Raw genomic sequence first — 18,611 nt, forward strand, 5'->3', positions numbered from 1 at the left:
AGGACAGTTAGGGGTCCCACTGAAGGCCAGCCCTATGCAGAGGATGCTCTGGGGTCCTCCGTCTCTCCCCCGTGGCTGGGGTGGGGAACTGCAGTGCTAGGACCACTGGCCCTTGGCAAGTTACACAAGAAGCTTTGCTCATCTACACCCCAGTGTGGCCTTCACACTTCAAAGAAGGCTGTTGCCCCCACCCCAAAGGCCTGGGCATTAGGATCTTTTTTCATTTTTGTATTAATGTACAATGTACATACAGTAAATTGCATCTAGTGTTCAGTTCTGACTTGACAGACACGCACAGCCGGGTAACCAAGATCACGTCAAAAAATCCTTTAAACTCCCACAAGTGACTCTAACGTGCTACCAGGGTTGGAAACCAACCCACGGAGTCTTGTCTCCTGCTTGTGGGTTGAAGGGAGCTTCCGAAGGAGGCCAGCAAAGAACCCTCCAGAGCAGGGAGGACCCAGCATCCGGCCCCTCGGCCCTGGCATGCAAGCGGGTCAGACCGTTAGGCACAGCCTCCCTGTGGGGCGCAGGGACAGGAAGCAGGGTTTAGAGCACCTCGAGGGGGAAGGAGTGGCAAGTGGGGAGGGCAGCCCCTCCCAGGACCAGAACCCACTTCCTACTTTACACCAGCACTGGAGGAGGCTAGTGAGGCAGGGCGGGGGCGGTGGGGCCTCCCCCAGCCTTTCCTTCCCCTTCCCCTCTCCTTCACTGTCCTGCCGGCAGGCACAGGAAGGTGAAGCAAGGTGTTTCCAGCCGGCAGGATGGAGGACGAGGAAGGCCCTGAGTGTGGCAAACCTGACTTTGTGCTTTTGGACCAAGTGACCATGGAGGACTTCATGAGGAACCTGCAGCTCAGGTAGGCCCAGGGCAGGAGGCGCTGGCTCCCCTCCTCCAGGGTCTCCCACCTTGCGTCCTCACAGAGACCTGAGGGAAAAAGGAAGGCATGCTGCTGTCCAAGGGAGGGGGCAGTGGCGCACACCCAACCAGACCTGATAGGGCCGAAATGAGCGCTTCAAAGCACGGCCCCAGGGGACAGGAACAGACAAGGAAGCAACTGTCCCTGTCAGGGCTGGCAAGTCAGCACTGGATCTGCCCACCACCCCAACCCACCCCTGCCTCCCACACAGTCCAGGTGTCTTCTGCCCCTTCTTTCCTGCCCGAAGGGGCCAGGGCATGACACTTCTTGGACAGATAGGTACCAGGCACTCTTTCCAGCAGGGACCAGGGGCACCTCTTTCCAGCCACTTCCCAGCCAGTTGTTGATGCTCCCTCGATGCATCTCATGGGGCCAGGCCATGGGGCCTGGCCTGAGCCCTGGGGACACTGAGATGAAGCAGGCAGCCTCCACCCTAGGGTCCAAACATTCCCACCAGGTTGAGGTGACATTCTTTTGGGGTGCATGGAGTATCACAGGACACAGTTGGTAGAAGCGATATTGGAGCTCAATTTACCATCAAAGAGGGCAGGTGGAGGGCAGGGAGAAGCCCGGGAGGTGGGGGCATGGCACAGTAGGGTGGCCATGCAGGCAGCTGGGCCTCATGCCAGGACTCCCATGGAGGGGCAGAGGCTGCCTGCTGTGTGCTCAGGAAGCTCCCTGGGGAGAGCCTGGGGACCAGGAGCCCCACTAAGCACAGAAGTCAAGAGACCACGAGCCTGGCCCAAAGAGAGGAGGGCTAGCCAGGAAATGAGCTAAGCCTTTGTGTGCATTGTTCTACCTCATTCTTATAAAATGAGCTTATGAAACACTGTCCTCTCCATTTTGGTGATGAGAACACTGAGCCCTGGAGATGTGGGTGACTTGTGCCCTCATCCCCAGCTTGTAGGAGGACAGGAGCTGGGCCCAGGAAAACCCATGTCAGAGGTGGTGGAGAAAGAGGAACCTCAGGACAGGCCCACCCAGGACAGGCTGCTGGGAGACAGGGCCATCCAGGGAAGGGTGGGTACCACACACGAAAGGGAGATGGGTCTGAGGGGCAGGCCTGCCAGTCCTCCTCCCGGGGCAGAAAGGTCAAGAGAAGGGCAGACATCCACCCACACTGGTGACCAAGTTTGTGAAGGGAAGGGTCAAGAAGTCTGAGGCTGTGCCAGGGGAGAGGCAGCAGCTACTGGCCACAGGCTTGGGGGTGGGGGGTGCAAAGACAACGACATCAGGTGCTGGGCACTGTTGCCCCAACCCCCTCCCTGTCATCTGGGTGGGGCTGGGTGGGGTCCCCTTTTGTCTCTGGGTTCCTGCCCAGGCCTTGAGACAGGAAACAGCCGAAGAGGCCCCTCCTTCCCCTCCCAGCCCAGTCACTCCTTCTCAACCCCATCTCCCCATCTGCCCTGTGGGGTTCACCCCAGGAGCCAGCTCTGACTCACAGCACCCAGTGCAGTCTTGGGCAAGTCTGTTTCCTTTGCAAAATGGGTGGTCATGTTTCCAGTGACCTTGGGACCCCTGGGGAGACCACTGTGGACCCTAAACTCTATGCCGCAGTGGGGACAGGCTCTGAGTGGCTCAGCTCACCCAGGACGGCACCAGGGAGACACAAGGTCAACACCTGCTCCCTTCTTGCTTCTCCACTCTCAGCCCCTTGGGGTGGGAGTGCTGGCCTACTGGGGCCAGGCCCTGATGTGGGCTCTGGCGAGAGGCCTGTGGGTGCCTGTAAGCCTGTCAGTGCTGAGGCCTGTCTGCCCCTGCTGTGTCCAGGTTCGAGAAGGGCCGCATCTACACCTACATTGGTGAGGTGCTGGTATCCGTGAACCCCTACCAGGAGCTGCCCCTGTATGGGCCTGAGGCCATTGCCAGGTATCAGGGCCGTGAGCTCTATGAGCGGCCACCCCATCTCTACGCTGTGGCCAACGCCACCTACAAGGCGATGAAGCACCGGTCCAGGGACACCTGCATCGTCATCTCAGGTACCTGTCCCTGCAGCCAGGCTCCCACCCTCGACATCTTCATTTGTGAACATTTGGGAGGGCCATTAGAGCATCTCCTGTGCCCTGTGTCCTGATGGGGGCCCTAGGACCCCATCTCGCCAGTCTTAGGGGTGTGAGTGGGCACAGGGAGCTGGGCTAAGAGATCGAACCTGGATGATTCTGTCAACTCTGGTCTTTCCGGCAGGTGAGAGTGGGGCAGGGAAGACAGAAGCCAGTAAGCACATCATGCAGTACATCGCTGCCGTCACCAACCCAAGCCAGAGGGCTGAGGTGGAGAGGTGAGCAGCAACGGGCAGCCCTGGGCCTCAGCATGGCAGGCCAGGGACATTGGTGTGGCAAGAAGGACTGACTCTGGGGAGCGAGAGATGGCAACTGCAGTCTAGCTCAGGTCAAGTTCAGCGGGAACTTGGGAAGTTTCCAGATAACGCCAACACACCTGGAGGTGAGACAGGGTGACCCATGCCAAGGACCTCTCCTTGGGTGGATGAGACCCAGCCAAGGGACCCAGGCTACCAGCTGGGAGGAGGCAGCAGCCACAGGTAGGATAAGGAGAAGTGCAGCAGAACCCAGAGATGCTTGAAATGGCTCATGGACAGGGCAGCAGGCGGATTCCATGGAAACCTGGAGAAGCTGGCAGGCCCTGGCCAAGATGGCCAAGCATGCCAGGTGGCTGTGTGGGTGGTGGCCAGGAGCCTTGAAACCAGTAAACCTGTTCCTTATGGAAGCATCCTCTGTCAGCGCCTGTCTCTTCCTGTCAAGAGGCAGTGAGATGGGATTCAGGGGGATAAGCAATGTCAGTTCCTGAGCACATATGGCCAGCATCACTGCCCACCCCTGCAGCTGGAGGTCTAAGGCCCAATGGTCAGAACAGCCCCTCCTCACCAGGCTGCAGCTGAGGCCTGGGAGGGGAAGAGGTGGCTGTGAGAAACAAGGACCTCAGTGCTACACAGACCATGCCGAGCACAGCCAGCCTGGCAAGTGCATTTCCCAGCCTCTCAGAGGTGAAGTGACCATCATACAACCTCAGAGGCAACACTGGGAGAGGCCAGGCCATTGGCTCCCTCTCAGCAAGTTCAGAGGAACCTATCCTGTGATGCTGTGATTTCTGTTGGGAAGACTCGGGGGCAGGGGCAGCCTTCCCCAGATAGGAAGTCTTTGCCTTGAGCCCCAGCCCCTCTGCCCTGACAGGGTCAAGGACGTGCTGCTCAAGTCCACCTGTGTGCTAGAGGCCTTCGGCAATGCCCGCACCAACCGCAATCACAACTCCAGCCGCTTTGGCAAGTACATGGACATCAACTTCGACTTCAAGGGGGACCCGATCGGAGGACACATCCACAGCTACCTACTGGAGAAGGTGGGCAGGTGGGCTGAGGAGACCTCCATGGGGAGCCCTGGCTGAGAACCATCCCAGGCCTGGGAAGGTACCCATCCCAATGGTGCAGCCTAGGAGGGCTGGGCTCTCTCTCCCTGTGGCCCTTCTCTGGGCCTCAGTGTCCTCATAGTCAGGGCTCTCTGATCTCCACCTGGGAACGCTCAGATAGGGTCCCCAGGGTCAGACTCCTCCCCAGGCCTGAGTCCATCTGCCCCTCTCTCCTCAGTCTCGGGTCCTCAAGCAGCACGTGGGTGAAAGAAACTTCCACGCCTTCTACCAGGTAAGCCCTGAGGGTAGGGGGAGGAAGAACAATGGGGTGGGGAAAGGGAGGGCAGAAAGTTGGGCCAGCTTGTGACCCGTCTGTCACTACCCCAATTCCTCCTCTCTGCCCACTCAACCCCACCTAGCCCGTCATCCTCACTCCCCTCCACACTCACCCCAACTAGTACCCCACACCCCACAAACAAGAGGGTGTGAGCTTATGGGGAACGAAAGCAGGATGTCCCCTTTATCTGAAACACTTCCAGATGAGGGCTCTCTGGGGCCCATAAAGTGTCTCTGTGCACAATAAGCTCCCCACTGAGGTGGGCGTCCCCTGGGATACAGGCAGTGTCTCTAGTGGTATCAGAGCTCAACACTGAAGTGGTGCTCCTGGGGACATGGGCATTGACTCTGAGCACCTCTCTGAGATAAGTGCTCCCAGGGACTGTCTCCACAAACTCTGACACCCCATTGAGGTGGGAGCTCCCTGGAAACAAAGTGTCTCTGCAATCTCAGAGCTTGACACCGAAGTGGAGCTCCCTGGCATACCAGTGGTGTGTTCGCAAACTGTGGGCTGCCCACTGTGTCCTCTGGGACACTGGCAGTGTTTCCACAGACTCCGAACTCCCCCACTGAACTGGGAGCACCCTGGGACTGGGGCAGTGTCTCTAGGGACTTGGAGCTCCCCACTGAGTTAAGAGTTCCCTGCAGCACAGACATGGTCCCCACCAACTCTCAGCTCCCCAGTGCAGTGGGAGCCCTCCGGAACACAGCAGTTTCTCCACAGAATCTGGGCTACCTTCTGAGGCCCGAGCTCCCTGGTACACAGGCGGTGTTTCCATGGACTCTGAGCTTCTTACTGAGGTGGGAGCTCCCTGAGACAAGCACAGTATCTCATAGACTCTATACTCCCCGTGAGACAGGAACTCCCTGAGTGGCAGGCAGGGTCTCCAGGGACTATGAACCACCTGCTGAGGTGGGAGCTTCCTGGGATGCAAGGAGTGCCTTTAAGGACTCTGAGCTTCCATGGTGTGATGCTCCCTGGGACACAGCAGTGTCTCCATGACTCTGACTTCCCACTGAAGTCACATTCTCTGGGACATGGCAGTGTCTCTAAGGACTCTGAGCTCCACTGAGGTGGGAGCCCCCTGGAAACTGCAGTGCTACCAGTGAGTCTGCGCTGAGGTGGGAGCTCACTGGGAAACCAGCAGTGTCTCTGTGGACTCTGAGCTTTCCTTGAGGTAAAAGCTCCCTGAGACACTGGCAGTGTCTCCACAGACTCTGAACATGCCCCTGGTGGGAGTCGCTGGGAACACAGAGGGCATCTCCGCAGACTCTGAGCTCTCACTGAAATGAAGCTCCCTGGGACTCTGGCAGGATCTCCACAGACTCTTACCTCCCCACTGAAGTGGGAGATTTTGGGACATGGGCAGGGTCTCCATGGACCCAGAGTTCCCCCACTGAAGGGGAGGTTCGGTGGAACATGGGCAGTGTCTCTAATGACTCTGAGCTCCCGGCTGAGGGGATTGCTCCCTGGGACGTTGCCAGGGTCTCCACAGACTCTGAGCTCCCCATGAGACGGGACCTCCATGGGATTTGGGCAAGGTCTCCATGAACTATAAAGTCTCCACTGAGGTGGGAGCTCCGTGGGACACAGAGAGTTTTTTCAGACTCTGAACTCCCATGAAATGGAGCTCTTTGGAGCATGGACAGTGTCTTTAAGGACTCTGAGCTACACACTGAGGTGGGAGCTCAGTGAGACACGTGAAGCACTGTCTCCACAGACTCTGGAATGCCCACTCAGGTGGGCCGTGTCTTGGACACAGGCAGTGTCTCTACCAACTCTGGGCTCTGCTCTGAGGTAAGAGCCCCGTGGGACAGGGGCTATATCTCCTTGAACTTTGAACTCCCACCAAAGTGAAGCTCACTGGGACAGTGACAGCGTCACTCCACGGATTCTGAGCTCCCACTGAAGTGGAGCTCCCTGGGAATCAGGCAGTGTCCAAGAACTCTGAGCTCCCCTGAGGTGGGAGCCCTCTAGAACACAAGGAGTGTCCACACGGACTCTGAGCTTCCATGAAGTGGGGCTGTCTGGGACACTGGCAGTGTCTCTATGGTCTCTGAGCTCCTCACAGAGCTGGAAACTCCCTGGAATATGGATGGTGTCTCCACAAACTCTCCACTCCCCTCTGAGGTGGAAGCTCTCTGCGACATGACCATTGTCTCTGTGGAATCTGAGCTTCCCACTAGTGGGAGCCCCTTGTGACATAGGGCAGCATCTCCACAGATTCTCTGGAATAATAGCAGGATCTCCACAGACTCTTACCACTTCCAGTGAAGTGGGAATTTCACTGGAGTGAAGTTCACCTCCAGTGAAGAGGGGACATAGGCACTGTCTCCATGAACTCTGAGCTCCCTGCAGAGGTGGGAGTTCATGCGGCACCGGTCGTGTCTCCACAGATGCTGAGCTCCCTAGGACATGGGCTCTCCCTGGGTGGAGAGCAATGTCTCCACAGAACCCGTGTTCCCTACTGAGGTGGGAGCTTCCTGGGACAGAGGCAGTCTCCAGTAACTCTGAGCTCCCACTGAAGTGGAGCTCCCTAGGATTCTGCGGTTTCTCCACAGACTCTTTCCTCCTCACTCAAGTGGGAGGTTTTGGGACTCGGGTGTGTCTCCATATACTCTGAGCTCCCCAGTGAGGTGGGATCCCCCTGGGTCTAGGGCAATGTCTCCAGAGGATTTGAGCTCCCCACCAAGATGAGATCTGGCACAAGAACAGTGTCTTCATGGTGGAGTCATAGCTCCCACTGAAGTGGAACTCCCTGACCCACTGAACAGCTGAATGGGGAGCTCACTGGCACACAGAAAGTGTTCACACTGTCTGACCTTCCCCCGTGTTTGTTGGTTCAACGCTGGAAGGAAGCACAAGTCTGTTTGTTCTCCTGCCCCTGTGTGTGTACAGGGGGACATCTTGGGAGCTTATTTGTCTAAAGGATGTCTGTGTCCTCTAGTTGCTGAGAGGCAGTGAGGACAAGCAGCTGCATAAACTGCACTTGGAGAGAAACCCTGCTGTATACAATTTCACGCGCCAGGGAGCAGGACTCAACATGACTGTGCACAGCGTGAGTGTGAGGGGCACCAAGGGCTCAAATTGGGCTCAGTGTCAGGGCCTAAGTGTGGTGGCAGGGAATGGGCAGCACTCAGCACAGGCCAGGGTAAAAGGAACTGCTTGGGTGAGTGGGGAGGGTGCTCGGGGTGGAGGAAAAATGGCTGATGGAGGGGACAGAGTGCAGGGGTGAGCAGGTGCTTAGGCCGGAGGAATCAGGGTTCAGGAAGGGGACAGGGGAAAAGGGTGAGCAGGTGCCTAGGATGGAGGAATCAAGCCTCAAGGACAGGTGTCCTGGGCCCAGTGTGGTTTTGGAGTGATGAATCCCTTCTACCCTAGGCCTTGGACAGTGATGAGCAGAGCCACCAGGCAGTGACCGAGGCCATGAGGGTCATCGGCTTCAGTCCTGAAGAGGTGGAGTCTGTGCATCGCATCCTGGCTGCCATATTGCACCTGGTGAGCCTGGCTCAGAAGCCTGGGAGGGCTACCTCCCCACAGGGGTTTCCCAGCTGGGAGGCACCCAGGGAGGAGGAGGAGACTGGCTGGAGATTCTCCAGCAATGTGCTAGGCTGACTGCCTCTCCTGCAGAAGCTGAGCTGCTTGAGTGATGAGCTCAGTTGGTACGTGGTCCAGAGCCCACTCTTAGGGCCAGGGCAGCCAGGCACAGTAAAAGCTGAGCATCATGCAGACTGTCTCTTAGTCTGAGACACAGTCATGAGCTGTGTGGCTTTGGATGCATTTACTCAGTGCCTCTTGGCCTCAGTTTTCTCTAAGGGGCATGAGGAGTAAGTTATGCAGGGTTCCTCTAGCTGCTGGGAGGATGCAATGGGGTCATTCACATACCATTTGGACTTGAGACCTTGGCAAAGACTCTGGTGTACCCGTGCCCCCTTCCCCCAACCTCTGGCTGTGTCTGTGCCCATGATGAGCAGCTGACCACGCTGTTCTGAGAAGGAGCTGTACTCTACCACATCCATGTCCCCTGTTTTCATTCCTCCTTCCTGTCCAAAGTTGTCCAGGCTCCTTTGGGACATGGAGCCTGGACTGTTCATGGTTTTCCCATCACCAGGGAAACATCGAGTTTGTGGAGACAGAGGAGGGTGGGCTGCAGAAGGAGGGCGTGGCAGTGGCCGAGGACACACTGGTGGACCATGTGGCTGAGCTGACGGCCACACCCCGGGACCTCGTGCTCCGCTCCCTGCTGGCTCGCACAGTTGCCTCGGGAGGCAGGGAACTCATAGAGAAGGGCCACACTGCAGCTGAGGCCAGCTACGCCCGGGATGCCTGTGCCAAGGTACTTTGGGGCAGGCACAGGGAGGGAAGCCCAGGAGGCCTTCATGGGGAAGGCCAGGCCAGAGGCAGCAGGAAACAGGGTGTTCCTATCTCCCAGGCGGTGTACCAGCGGCTGTTTGAGTGGGTGGTGAACAGGATCAACAGTGTCATGGAAGCCCGAGGCCGGGACCCTCGGCGTGATGGCAAGGACACAGTCATTGGTGTGCTGGACATCTATGGCTTCGAGGTGTTTCCCGTCAACAGGTGGGTGGCCAGCCAGTCACATCTCCACCTCTGATGCCCAGCAGCTTTGCCCACTTAGTCCTGGAAAGCTCAGCTGGGGCTGGGCAGCAGGAATGTCTGGGTTTCTCCCAGCTTGTCCCTGGGCCCAAGGCTCATGCCTCCCAGGCCTGCCTCACCTGCATCTGGCCATTGGTGCCCTGATGGAAGGCAGAATTACAGGGCATGAGTAATTCCTGGTTGTGACTCCTAAGTCCACTCCAGAACACGCATGCAGGAGGTGTGGGTGCGGTAAAGGAGGAGTCCAGCACAGGGATGCGTAAGCCACAGGGAAGCCATACGGGGTGCTGGCACCAGAACCCTTGATGAACATTAGCAGAGATGTTTGGGGGAGCAGCCATCCATTACCATGCACACCACAAGCAGCAACCTCCCCTCTGAAAGGCCCACCCCACCCCCAGCTTCGAGCAGTTCTGCATCAACTACTGCAACGAGAAGCTGCAGCAGCTATTCATCCGGCTCATCCTGAAGCAGGAGCAGGAGGAGTACGAGCGCGAGGGCATCGCCTGGCAGAGTGTGAGCACTATGGCCTGGGGGGAGGGCAGGCGGCAGGGTGTGGAGGGGCCTCAGCCCATGGGGAGGGGCCTGGGCTGGCCTGGCAGGTGGCTGAGTGTGGGGTGGAGGAGGGGAGGTGGCCTGAAAGGCTTTGGGAGCCTCCCTGCTGGCTGCCTTTGCCCCAGGTTGAGTACTTCAACAACGCCATCATTGTGGATCTGGTGGAGAGGCCCCACCGTGGCATCCTGGCCGTGCTGGACGAGGCCTGCAGCTCTGCCGGCACCATCACTGACCGAATCTTCCTGCAGACCCTGGACACACACCACCGCCATCACCTACACTACACGAGCCGCCAGGTGCCCCTGGCTGTCCCAGCACCACCACAGTGGGCTGGTGGGACCTGCCCCATAGGCACCACACTGCCCATGCCTCATGGGAACTGGGGGGGACCCAGCTTTGGTGCCATTGTTGTCACTGTGGCGACCTTCTCTGTCCTGGAGGTGGGGAAGCAGGGCTATCCCCTCATACAGACCCCCCACACACCTTTTGTGCCTTGACCTCAACCTGTTCCCATAGCTCTGCCCCACAGACAAGACCATGGAGTTTGGCCGAGACTTCCGGATCAAGCACTATGCAGGGGATGTCACGTAAGGACCCCCTCCCACCCACATCCCTGGCCTTCCCGCAGGCACCATGGCATGTGTCATGGAGCAGGAGTGCTTCAGGAGAGTGGTTGGGAGACAGGTGTTATGGCCCCTTCTGCCACCCCCACCCCTTTAAGACACTGAAAACATGCCAGACAGCAGATTCACAAGTGAAGAACTGGAAACAGGGTTTGAGGATAGTCGTTAACCATGGCTGCATTCTTCTGGGAGCCTTTAAAAAATACTCACGTCTCATGTCTGGGCCCAACCCTATACTAGCATCTGTGGGGTGGGGGGCTGCAGGCTGGTGAGGTGGGAGTGGGGAGGGAACAGACGGTGCAGAACGGGCCAAGATTCTACATTTCTAACAAGCTCCCAGGTGAGGCCTCGCTACCATACTTGGACCACGCTCCCAGTGCCAAAGCCCAGGTGTCCTTCAGAGGTTGTCATGATGGCTATTAATTTATGTGTTGCTTGCCGCATCCCAAAACGATTTAAAGTGACTCACAGCGAGGTACAAGTGTTTCATGAGAACTTCTCAAGGAGAGGAAATAGAGTAGATGACGACGACAAAGCAGCCCAATATCATCTACCTGTATCTGTTCGCAAAATCTACGCCCTGCCTGCATGAGGTGGCTCATGCCTGTAACCCCAGCACTTTGGGAGGCTGAGGTGGGTGGATCACCTGAGGCCAGGAGTTTGAGACCAGCCTGCCCAACATGGCGAAACCTCATCTGTACTAAAAACATAAAAATTATCTGGGCATGGTGGCATGTGCCTGTAATCCCAGTTGCTTGGGAGGCTGAGGCATGAGAATTGCTTGAACCTGGGAGGCAGAGGTTGTGGTAAGCTGAGATCACACCACTGCACTCCAGCCTGGGCAACAGAGTGAGACTATTTCTCAAAAAAAATAAATAAATAAAATAAAAAATAATAAAAATCCATTCCCTGAGGCTTCACAGGTGCTGCAGTTGGAGCCAAGATTTAGCACTGACATTTCTAACAGTCCAAGAACTAGACAGTGATTCTGAGGCTCTCAGTGTCCACAGATCAAAATAGGCCCAGGACTCAGGAGTTCCTAGTCATAGTTGTAGTCGCTGATGTTTATCAAAACTCAGTAGGCACTGTTCTGAGCAATTGATGTACGCTGCAGCACAGAGAGGTTGAGTGGCTTAGGCAAGGTCACACAGCATGCATGTGGTAGATGCAGGACTCGGTGCTAGAACATTTGTCTTCGGAGTTGGGGGCTTAACCACTCGATTCATCTTCCAGGAGAGAAATGTCTCCTGAGGGAGGGAGTCTTAAGTGATGAAAGAAAAAGCAGGTGTGAGGGGGAAGGAGAGGAGCCAAGGCAGAGGGAGGAAGAGAGACTGACCTATGGGAACAAAGGCAGATGGGAAGAGAGTCATCTCTGCCCTGGGGGCTGCTGGGGTCATCAGCACTCTGGCCTGGCAGCCCCCACCCCTGCTCCCTCACCAGCCCTGGCTTCTGGCAGGTACTCCGTGGAAGGCTTCATCGACAAGAACAGAGATTTCCTCTTCCAGGACTTCAAGCGGCTGCTGTACAACAGGTGAGCACAGCTTGCTGGGCACCATAGGGAGGGCCAGGGCCCTGGGGCCCCAGACACTTTAGGGTCAGGCATTGAGTAGCGTCAGAACGGGGGTGGGCAGGGCTGCTCTCCCTGAGAATGGCTGGGAATTCGGCCTGTGTCTGTAGCACAGACCCCACTCTACGGGCCATGTGGCCAGATGGGCAGCAGGACATCACAGAGGTGACCAAGCGCCCCCTGACGGCCGGCACACTCTTCAAGAACTCCATGGTGGCCCTGGTGGAGAATCTTGCCTCCAAGGTATGTTCCACCCCTCTCCCACTCTGGCTGTTCGGGATCCTTCTCTCTGTGCCCTCGGTGCCAAGTAGGGTCCCAACCACCTCTGTACACCATAGTGGTGGGGGGAGGGTTCTTGTGCTGTCTGTATGAGCCACATCTGCTCCAGCAGGGGACCCCGCCTACTGCACAGGTGAGATGTGGGGCCTCAGGGGCTGGGCTGAGGCTTGCTCAATCATGGGGAACCCAGGCTTCTCTTTGCCCCATTGTCTCTTGAACAGGGAGGGGTTTGAGGAGACCGTGTGGGAGACTGGCTTGACCCAGCCCACCTCTTGGCAAAAACCCAGGATTCTTCTGGCAGGTGGGGCCAGAGAGACAGAAAACACAAGCTTTCTTGGGGAGCTTTGGGTCCAAAGTCAGAGGGGGAACACGTGAAGGTTCAGGGAGAGGACATGTTAGCGTGAGATGAGCTTAACAACAGAACATCCAGAGATGTCAGCCCCTTTTGGAAGAAGAGAAGGAAGGCAGATGTGGCGAGGAGTGGTCCTGCTCCTGCCCCTGCCATACCCACCTGCCCGACCAGGGGCTGGAACCTGGCTCTGAACCTGGCCTTGCTGGCCTCTGCCCAGCACTTAGGGCTTCCAGGGCCCTTGTTCTGCTGATTACCCTTGTTTGTTCCTGACTGTCCTCCTAGCCTGGGACCTTGAGGGGTTGGGAAGCCCCTGGTGTGGGGCAGGGTGCACAGTGCTGCTGGCGCAGACCCTCTCCAAGTCCCCTCTGTCCCCGCAGGAGCCCTTCTACGTCCGCTGCATCAAGCCCAATGAGGACAAGGTGGCTGGGAAGCTGGATGAGAACCACTGTCGCCACCAGGTCGCATACCTGGGGCTGCTGGAGAACGTGAGGGTCCGCAGGGCTGGCTTCGCTTCCCGCCAGCCCTACTCTCGATTCCTGCTCAGGTACTGGTACCTGACACCCATCACTCCATGGGCCGTAGTCCCTGTGTGGAGTCCAAGGGGTAGGAGCAGAGGGTCCCCAGACAGCACGTCACAAACATCGATACAAGCAGGAACCAGCACGCTGCTGGCCTCAAGACACCAAAATATCTGGGACAACATGTGTGTGAGCACACGCATGTGGGGACACACAGGTGGGAACATGGGTATGAGAGCTGTGTGAGGACATATATGTGAGGACATGTGTATGGGAAGACACATGTGCACAGGTGTCATAAGTGCTCCAGGAACACACACTGTATCCCTGCCATCTCCCCAGGTGTGGGGTGGGCAGAGTGGGCTCCATGAATTCTCCCCGAGGCCTGGGTCACACTGCCCTGTCCTGTGTTGACAGGTACAAGATGACCTGTGAATACACATGGCCCAACCACCTGCTGGGCTCCGACAAGGCAGCTGTGAGCGCTCTCCTGGAGCAGCACGGGCTGCAGGGGGACGTGGCCTTTGGCCACAGCAAGCTGTTCATCCGCTCACCCCGGACACTGGTCACACTGGAGCAGAGCCGAGCCCGCCTCATCCCCATCATTGTGCTGCTATTGCAGAAGGTGAGGTGGGCAGGGCAGGCAGACATCCACCATGGGGGTGGGGAAAGCTTGTGTCCCAGGGGCCACAAACACACTTGTAAGTTTTACAGGCGTCTCTGCTTGATGGAGACAGGCCAGGGAGTGTTTAATAAATGCTTAGGGCCAGGTTTGGGGCTAAGGGTTAGGGCCTGGCTGAATTTGACTGCGTATCCCATCCCACCTGGCCCACCCAGGCATGGCGGGGCACCTTGGCGAGGTGGCGCTGCCGGAGGCTGAGGGCTATCTATACCATCATGCGCTGGTTCCGGAGACACAAGGTGCGGGCTCACCTGGCTGAGCTGCAGCGGCGATTCCAGGCTGCAAGGCAGCCGCCGCTCTACGGGCGTGACCTTGTGTGGCCGCTGCCCCCTGCTGTGTTGCAGCCCTTCCAGGACACCTGCCACGCGCTCTTCTGCAGGTACTACTCTCAGCCCACCACACTTTCCATTCAGCAGGCATCCGCTGAACACCTTCACCCATCATACCCGCCCTGCAGTGTCTGGACGGAAACACACCAGCCTCCTTAATATGTGGGAAGGTGGATGCTGTGCCACATTAGCTGACTGCCCGTGTGCCACAGTTGGTGCAGAGCCCTGACCATGTTGGGTACTGTGGTGGGCATTCAAAGTCCAGGGCTGCAGCCTGCAGGGGGGAGCCCGTCAGGGCTGGGAGGTAAGGGGATTCTGCATCTGAACGGGGTCTTATTGAAGGCCAAGCAAGAGTTCTCCAGAAAGATGGGCACAGAGCATGCTCAGAACAGGAGGGTGCTGGGCAGCTGCTGGTCTCTGGGTCACCTTCCAGGAACAAGCGTTAGGCACAAGGGTCTGAGACCAGAGAAGCCGGCAGAGGTTGGGACATAAAAAGCTGGCAGCGCCAGGCTGAGGTCTTGGCTTCCTCCATGGAGAAGTGGCTCAGCGGGCACATGAACACATGGCCAGCATCTGTCTGACTGCATGCTCTCTCCCAGGTGGCGGGCCCGGCAGCTGGTGAAGAACATCCCCCCTTCAGACATGGCCCAGATCAAGGCCAAGGTGGCCGCCATGGGGGCCCTGCAAGGGCTTCGTCAGGACTGGGGCTGCCGGCGGGCCTGGGCCCGAGATTACCTGTCCTCTGTAAGTGCCAGGAGAGTCCAGGGCTGCCAGGGGAGGTGGGCTGCCAAAGAGGGCTCTTGGCTAACGCTGTGACCAGGTCCCCTCAGATGTCCTCTCCCAGGCCTGGGGTTGTCTGAGGCCCTGCACTTCAGCCCCTACCAGAGCTCTGCAAGGTATCAACCTGGATTTCAGGAGCAGTGGCCTTCCGGGGTGGGTGTGGATGACAGGAGGGCCAGGCTCAGATGCAGCCTAGAAGTCAATACAAAAGGGCTCTGTGCCCTCAGGAAATCCAGGGCTGCTCAGCTCACACACATGTCTGTGTGACTCAGTTTCCTGAGATGAAGGATAGCTATGCTGATTCACAGAGAGCTGCCATCAATTGAGTCTGGTCCCGTGACTCAATCCCAACCAGCGCCCCCTCCCCTCCATCTGTCCTCAGGCCACTGACAATCCCACAGCATCAAGCCTGTTTGCTCAGCGACTAAAGACACTTCGGGACAAAGATGGTTTCAGGGCTGTGCTCTTTTCAAGCCACATCCGTAAGGTTAGACAAGGGACAAGGATGGCTTCAGGGCTGTGCTCTTTTCTAGCCATGTCTGCAAGGTTAGAAGCTGGTGCAGAGTTCTGGGGGGGCACTTGGGAGAAAATGGAGGCAACCCCAGCCCAGGCCCAGCTGCTCCTGACACTCCCGAAACTGTTGACAGCCGGGAGGGGAGGCAGTAGGGACTGCTGGGGCCTCGGGCCCTGGTGGGTGACGGGGCAGCACCAGCCTGGGCCAAGCCACCTCTCCCACAGGTGAACCGCTTCTACAAGATCCGGAACAGGGCCCTCCTGCTCACAGACCGGCACCTCTACAAGCTGGACCCTGACCGGCAGTACCGGGTGATGCGGGCAGTGCCCCTTGAGGCGGTGAGCAACGTGGGTTGGGGGTAGCCTGCAGCATCTGTGAGGGGCACTGCTGGGCTTCTCAGAGTCCTGCCTCAGTCTTCTCCCCACTGTCTACCTGCGATGGCCCAGACCATCCTAAAACTCAGCGATGGCGGCACCCGTGCTGAAAACCCTGCAGTGGCTTCCCACGCCCACAGAGTGAAAGGTCTCGTCCTGTGATCCGCACCAGCCCAGTCCGCCACATTCTCACACTGTAGCCAAGCCAAATGGTCCCTTCTCCCAACTTGTGCCCAACTGGGGGTTCTCCCACCTGGGCATTCTGGGACCTGAGTCCCCACCACAATGTCAGGGCCTCCTGTGGGATACGGTTCCGGCCACTCTGGAACCTTCTGCCGAGCTCTGTGGCCTACTTGCTCCCTTCATTAGCAGCTGCTGTTCCCATAAATTCTCTTTCCCACAGGACGGGGGCAGGGATCAAGGCCAGGCTACCTCGGGGTCTCCCACAGTTTCAGGGGTCCCATGACTGTCCCAATAGAAAGGGCGATGAGTGCCTCTCTGTCTAATGCCGCAGCCCAGAGCCGGAGTGGTTGTTTAAATGTAGTGAGAGAGACCTAGAACTAAAAACAGCTCCTCCAGGCAGTAGCACATGCAAGGGCTCAGCATCCACAGGTGAGCAGCGGCCCTGTTGGACAGCAAGGATCTAGAACTATCGGTCCTGGAGAAAATCCTATTGTGCAGCGTCCTGCCCAACCTTCCCCCTGTCAGCAGGGTCCCGAGAGGGAGCAGAGGGTGGTGGGGGGCTGGTGGCCCTGGCGAGGGCGGCTCTCCCCGGGTGCGGTTGGGGGTTCGGGAGATGCTTCCTGGGGAGGGGGTGAGTCCGGTTAGGCTGGGGTGCGGGTTGAGGCGGCTGCACCCTAACCCCGCGCTCCGCTCAGGTGACAGGGCTGAGCGTGACCAGCGGAGGAGACCAGCTGGTGGTGCTGCACGCCCGCGGCCAGGACGACCTCGTGGTGTGCTTGCACCGCTCCCGGCCGCCGCTGGACAACCGCATTGGGGAGCTGGTGGGTGTGCTGGCCGCACACTGCCAGGGGTGAGTGCGGGCCGGGCGGTGGCGGGCACGAAGTCCCGACCGCGCGGCCGCCCTGACCTCTCCTCCTGCCTCAGGGAGGGCCGCGCCCTGGAGGTTCGCGTCTCCGACTGCATCCCGCTGAGCCAGCGCGGGGCCCGGCGCCTCGTCTCGGTGGAGCCCAGGCCGGAGCAGCCAGAGCCCGATTTCCGCTGCGCCCGCGGCACCTTCACCCTGCTCTGGCCCAGCCGCTGAGCACCCGCACCCGCCGCGCCCCGAGGCCGCCGATTGTCCGCCCCGCCCGCGCTGCAAATAAACCCTCTGAATCAACCCGCCTGCTCGCCGCTTCCGCCTCACCCGCAGGGTCTCCGGCCGCCTCCTCGGTCAGGTCCACCCGCGCCCCACTCACCCGCTGGGGCCCCGACTACAGGAGGCCCGGCGCCCCGACTGGGGATAGAAGCCCGAGCTCTCGAAGTAAGCGCTCTCCAGAGGAAGCAGTGCCTTTGTGCCCCAGCCTACCCCGTCCACGCAGTGGTCCCCTGTTCCTCTCCACAGGGCTCCTGGCCTTGTTCCTACCTGGCCACTGGGGAAGGCTTAGGGTTCATCTTCAGGCAGGGCTGGGGAGTACTCCTGGAGATGGAGCAGCCCCTAGAGCTGTCACGGGATGTGCTGCTGAGCCGCCGCCGTGGCCCAGGGCTGACGCTATCCCAGCCTCGAGCTGTCCCTGTCCCTGTCCCTGCTGGATGTGGGTGTCTGAGGCGCTGGGACCGACCTCTGGAGCCTGGTAACTGTGGGACAGGCCCTGCAGCCAGAACTCCCAGCCTCCGGGAGCAGGGCCTGTGCCCCTGGAAAGAGCCACAGGGAGGCCTCGGGAGACACCTGCAGCCCCTGGGCTGACCACCTCTTCTCCAGGCCAACCTCAGCCTCAGCCTTCAGCAGCTCCGCCAGCCCCTCAGGGGCCCTCATGGAACCAGGCCTTCAGCCTCACAGCCCTCAGGCCCTCAGCCCTCTGCCTCCCTCAGCTCCTCAGCCCCTCAGCCCCTCAGCACCCTCAACCCCACTCAGCCCCTCAGCCTCCCTCAGCCCCCTCAGCCCTCAGCTCTCTCAGCCCTCAGCTCTCTCACCCCTCAGCCCCTCAGCACCCTCAATCCCTCACAGCCCCTCAGCCCTCACCCTCCTTCAGCCCGTCAGCCCCTTCAGCTCCTCAGCCCCTCAGCCCCTCAGCCCTCAGTTACCTCAACCCCTAAGCTCCTCAGCCCTCAGCTCCCTCAACCCTTCAGTCCTTCAACCCTCAGCCCTCAGCCCCTAAGCCCCTCAATCCCTCGGCCCCTCAGTCCTCTCAGTCCCTCAGCCCCCTCAGCCCCTCAGCCCTCAGCCCCCTCAACCCCTCAGGCCCTCAGGCCCTCAGCCCCTCAGCCCTCAGCCCCTCAACCCCTCAGGCCCTCAGCCCCTCAGCCCTGAGTCCCCTCAACGCATCAGGCCCTCAGGCCCTCAGCCCCTCAGCCCTCAGCCCCCTCAACCCCTCAGGCCCTCAGCCCCTCAGCCCTGAGTCCCCTCAACGCATCAGGCCCTCAGGCCCTCAGCCCCTCAGCCCTCAGCCCCCTCAACCCCTCAGGCCCTCAGCCCCTCAGCCCTGAGTCCCCTCAACGCATCAGGCCCTCAGGCCCTCAGCCCCTCAGCCCTCAGCCCCCTCAACCCCTCAGGCCCTCAGCCCCTCAGCCCTGAGTCCCCTCAACGCATCAGGCCCTCAGGCCCTCAGCCCCTCAGCCCTCAGCCCCCTCAACCCCTCAGGCCCTCAG

General features: G+C 59.1%; 1 protein-coding gene across 2 annotated transcripts; it reads left to right on the plus strand.

Moving 5' to 3' along the window:
* The first annotated feature begins 614 nt into the window (after positions 1–614).
* MYO1G (myosin IG) lies at positions 615–17,145 on the plus strand. Of its 2 annotated transcripts, XM_017871655.1 has the most exons (22): positions 615–859; positions 2,690–2,898; positions 3,104–3,197; positions 4,108–4,273; positions 4,518–4,571; positions 7,564–7,674; positions 7,998–8,114; positions 8,728–8,952; positions 9,049–9,194; positions 9,632–9,746; positions 9,911–10,081; positions 10,302–10,372; positions 11,865–11,939; positions 12,086–12,218; positions 12,984–13,150; positions 13,542–13,749; positions 13,962–14,185; positions 14,735–14,879; positions 15,298–15,402; positions 15,654–15,767; positions 16,682–16,836; positions 16,911–17,145. In XM_017871655.1, the coding sequence occupies exons 1-22, from the start codon at positions 765–767 to the stop codon at positions 17,065–17,067; spliced, it is 3,057 nt and encodes a 1,018-aa protein (XP_017727144.1). In that variant the 5' UTR covers positions 615–764; the 3' UTR covers positions 17,068–17,145. The 2 variants fall into 2 exon arrangements, with proteins under 2 accessions (XP_017727144.1, XP_017727145.1); XM_017871656.1 differs by lacking the exon at positions 2,690–2,898 and having other exon boundaries at positions 653–859; positions 16,911–17,144.
* Positions 17,146–18,611: the final 1,466 nt, after the last annotated feature.

The sequence above is a fragment of the Rhinopithecus bieti genome, unplaced genomic scaffold (assembly GCF_001698545.2).
Source record: "Rhinopithecus bieti isolate Rb0 unplaced genomic scaffold, ASM169854v2 scaffold_6908, whole genome shotgun sequence".
Lineage (NCBI taxonomy): Eukaryota > Metazoa > Chordata > Mammalia > Primates > Cercopithecidae > Rhinopithecus > Rhinopithecus bieti.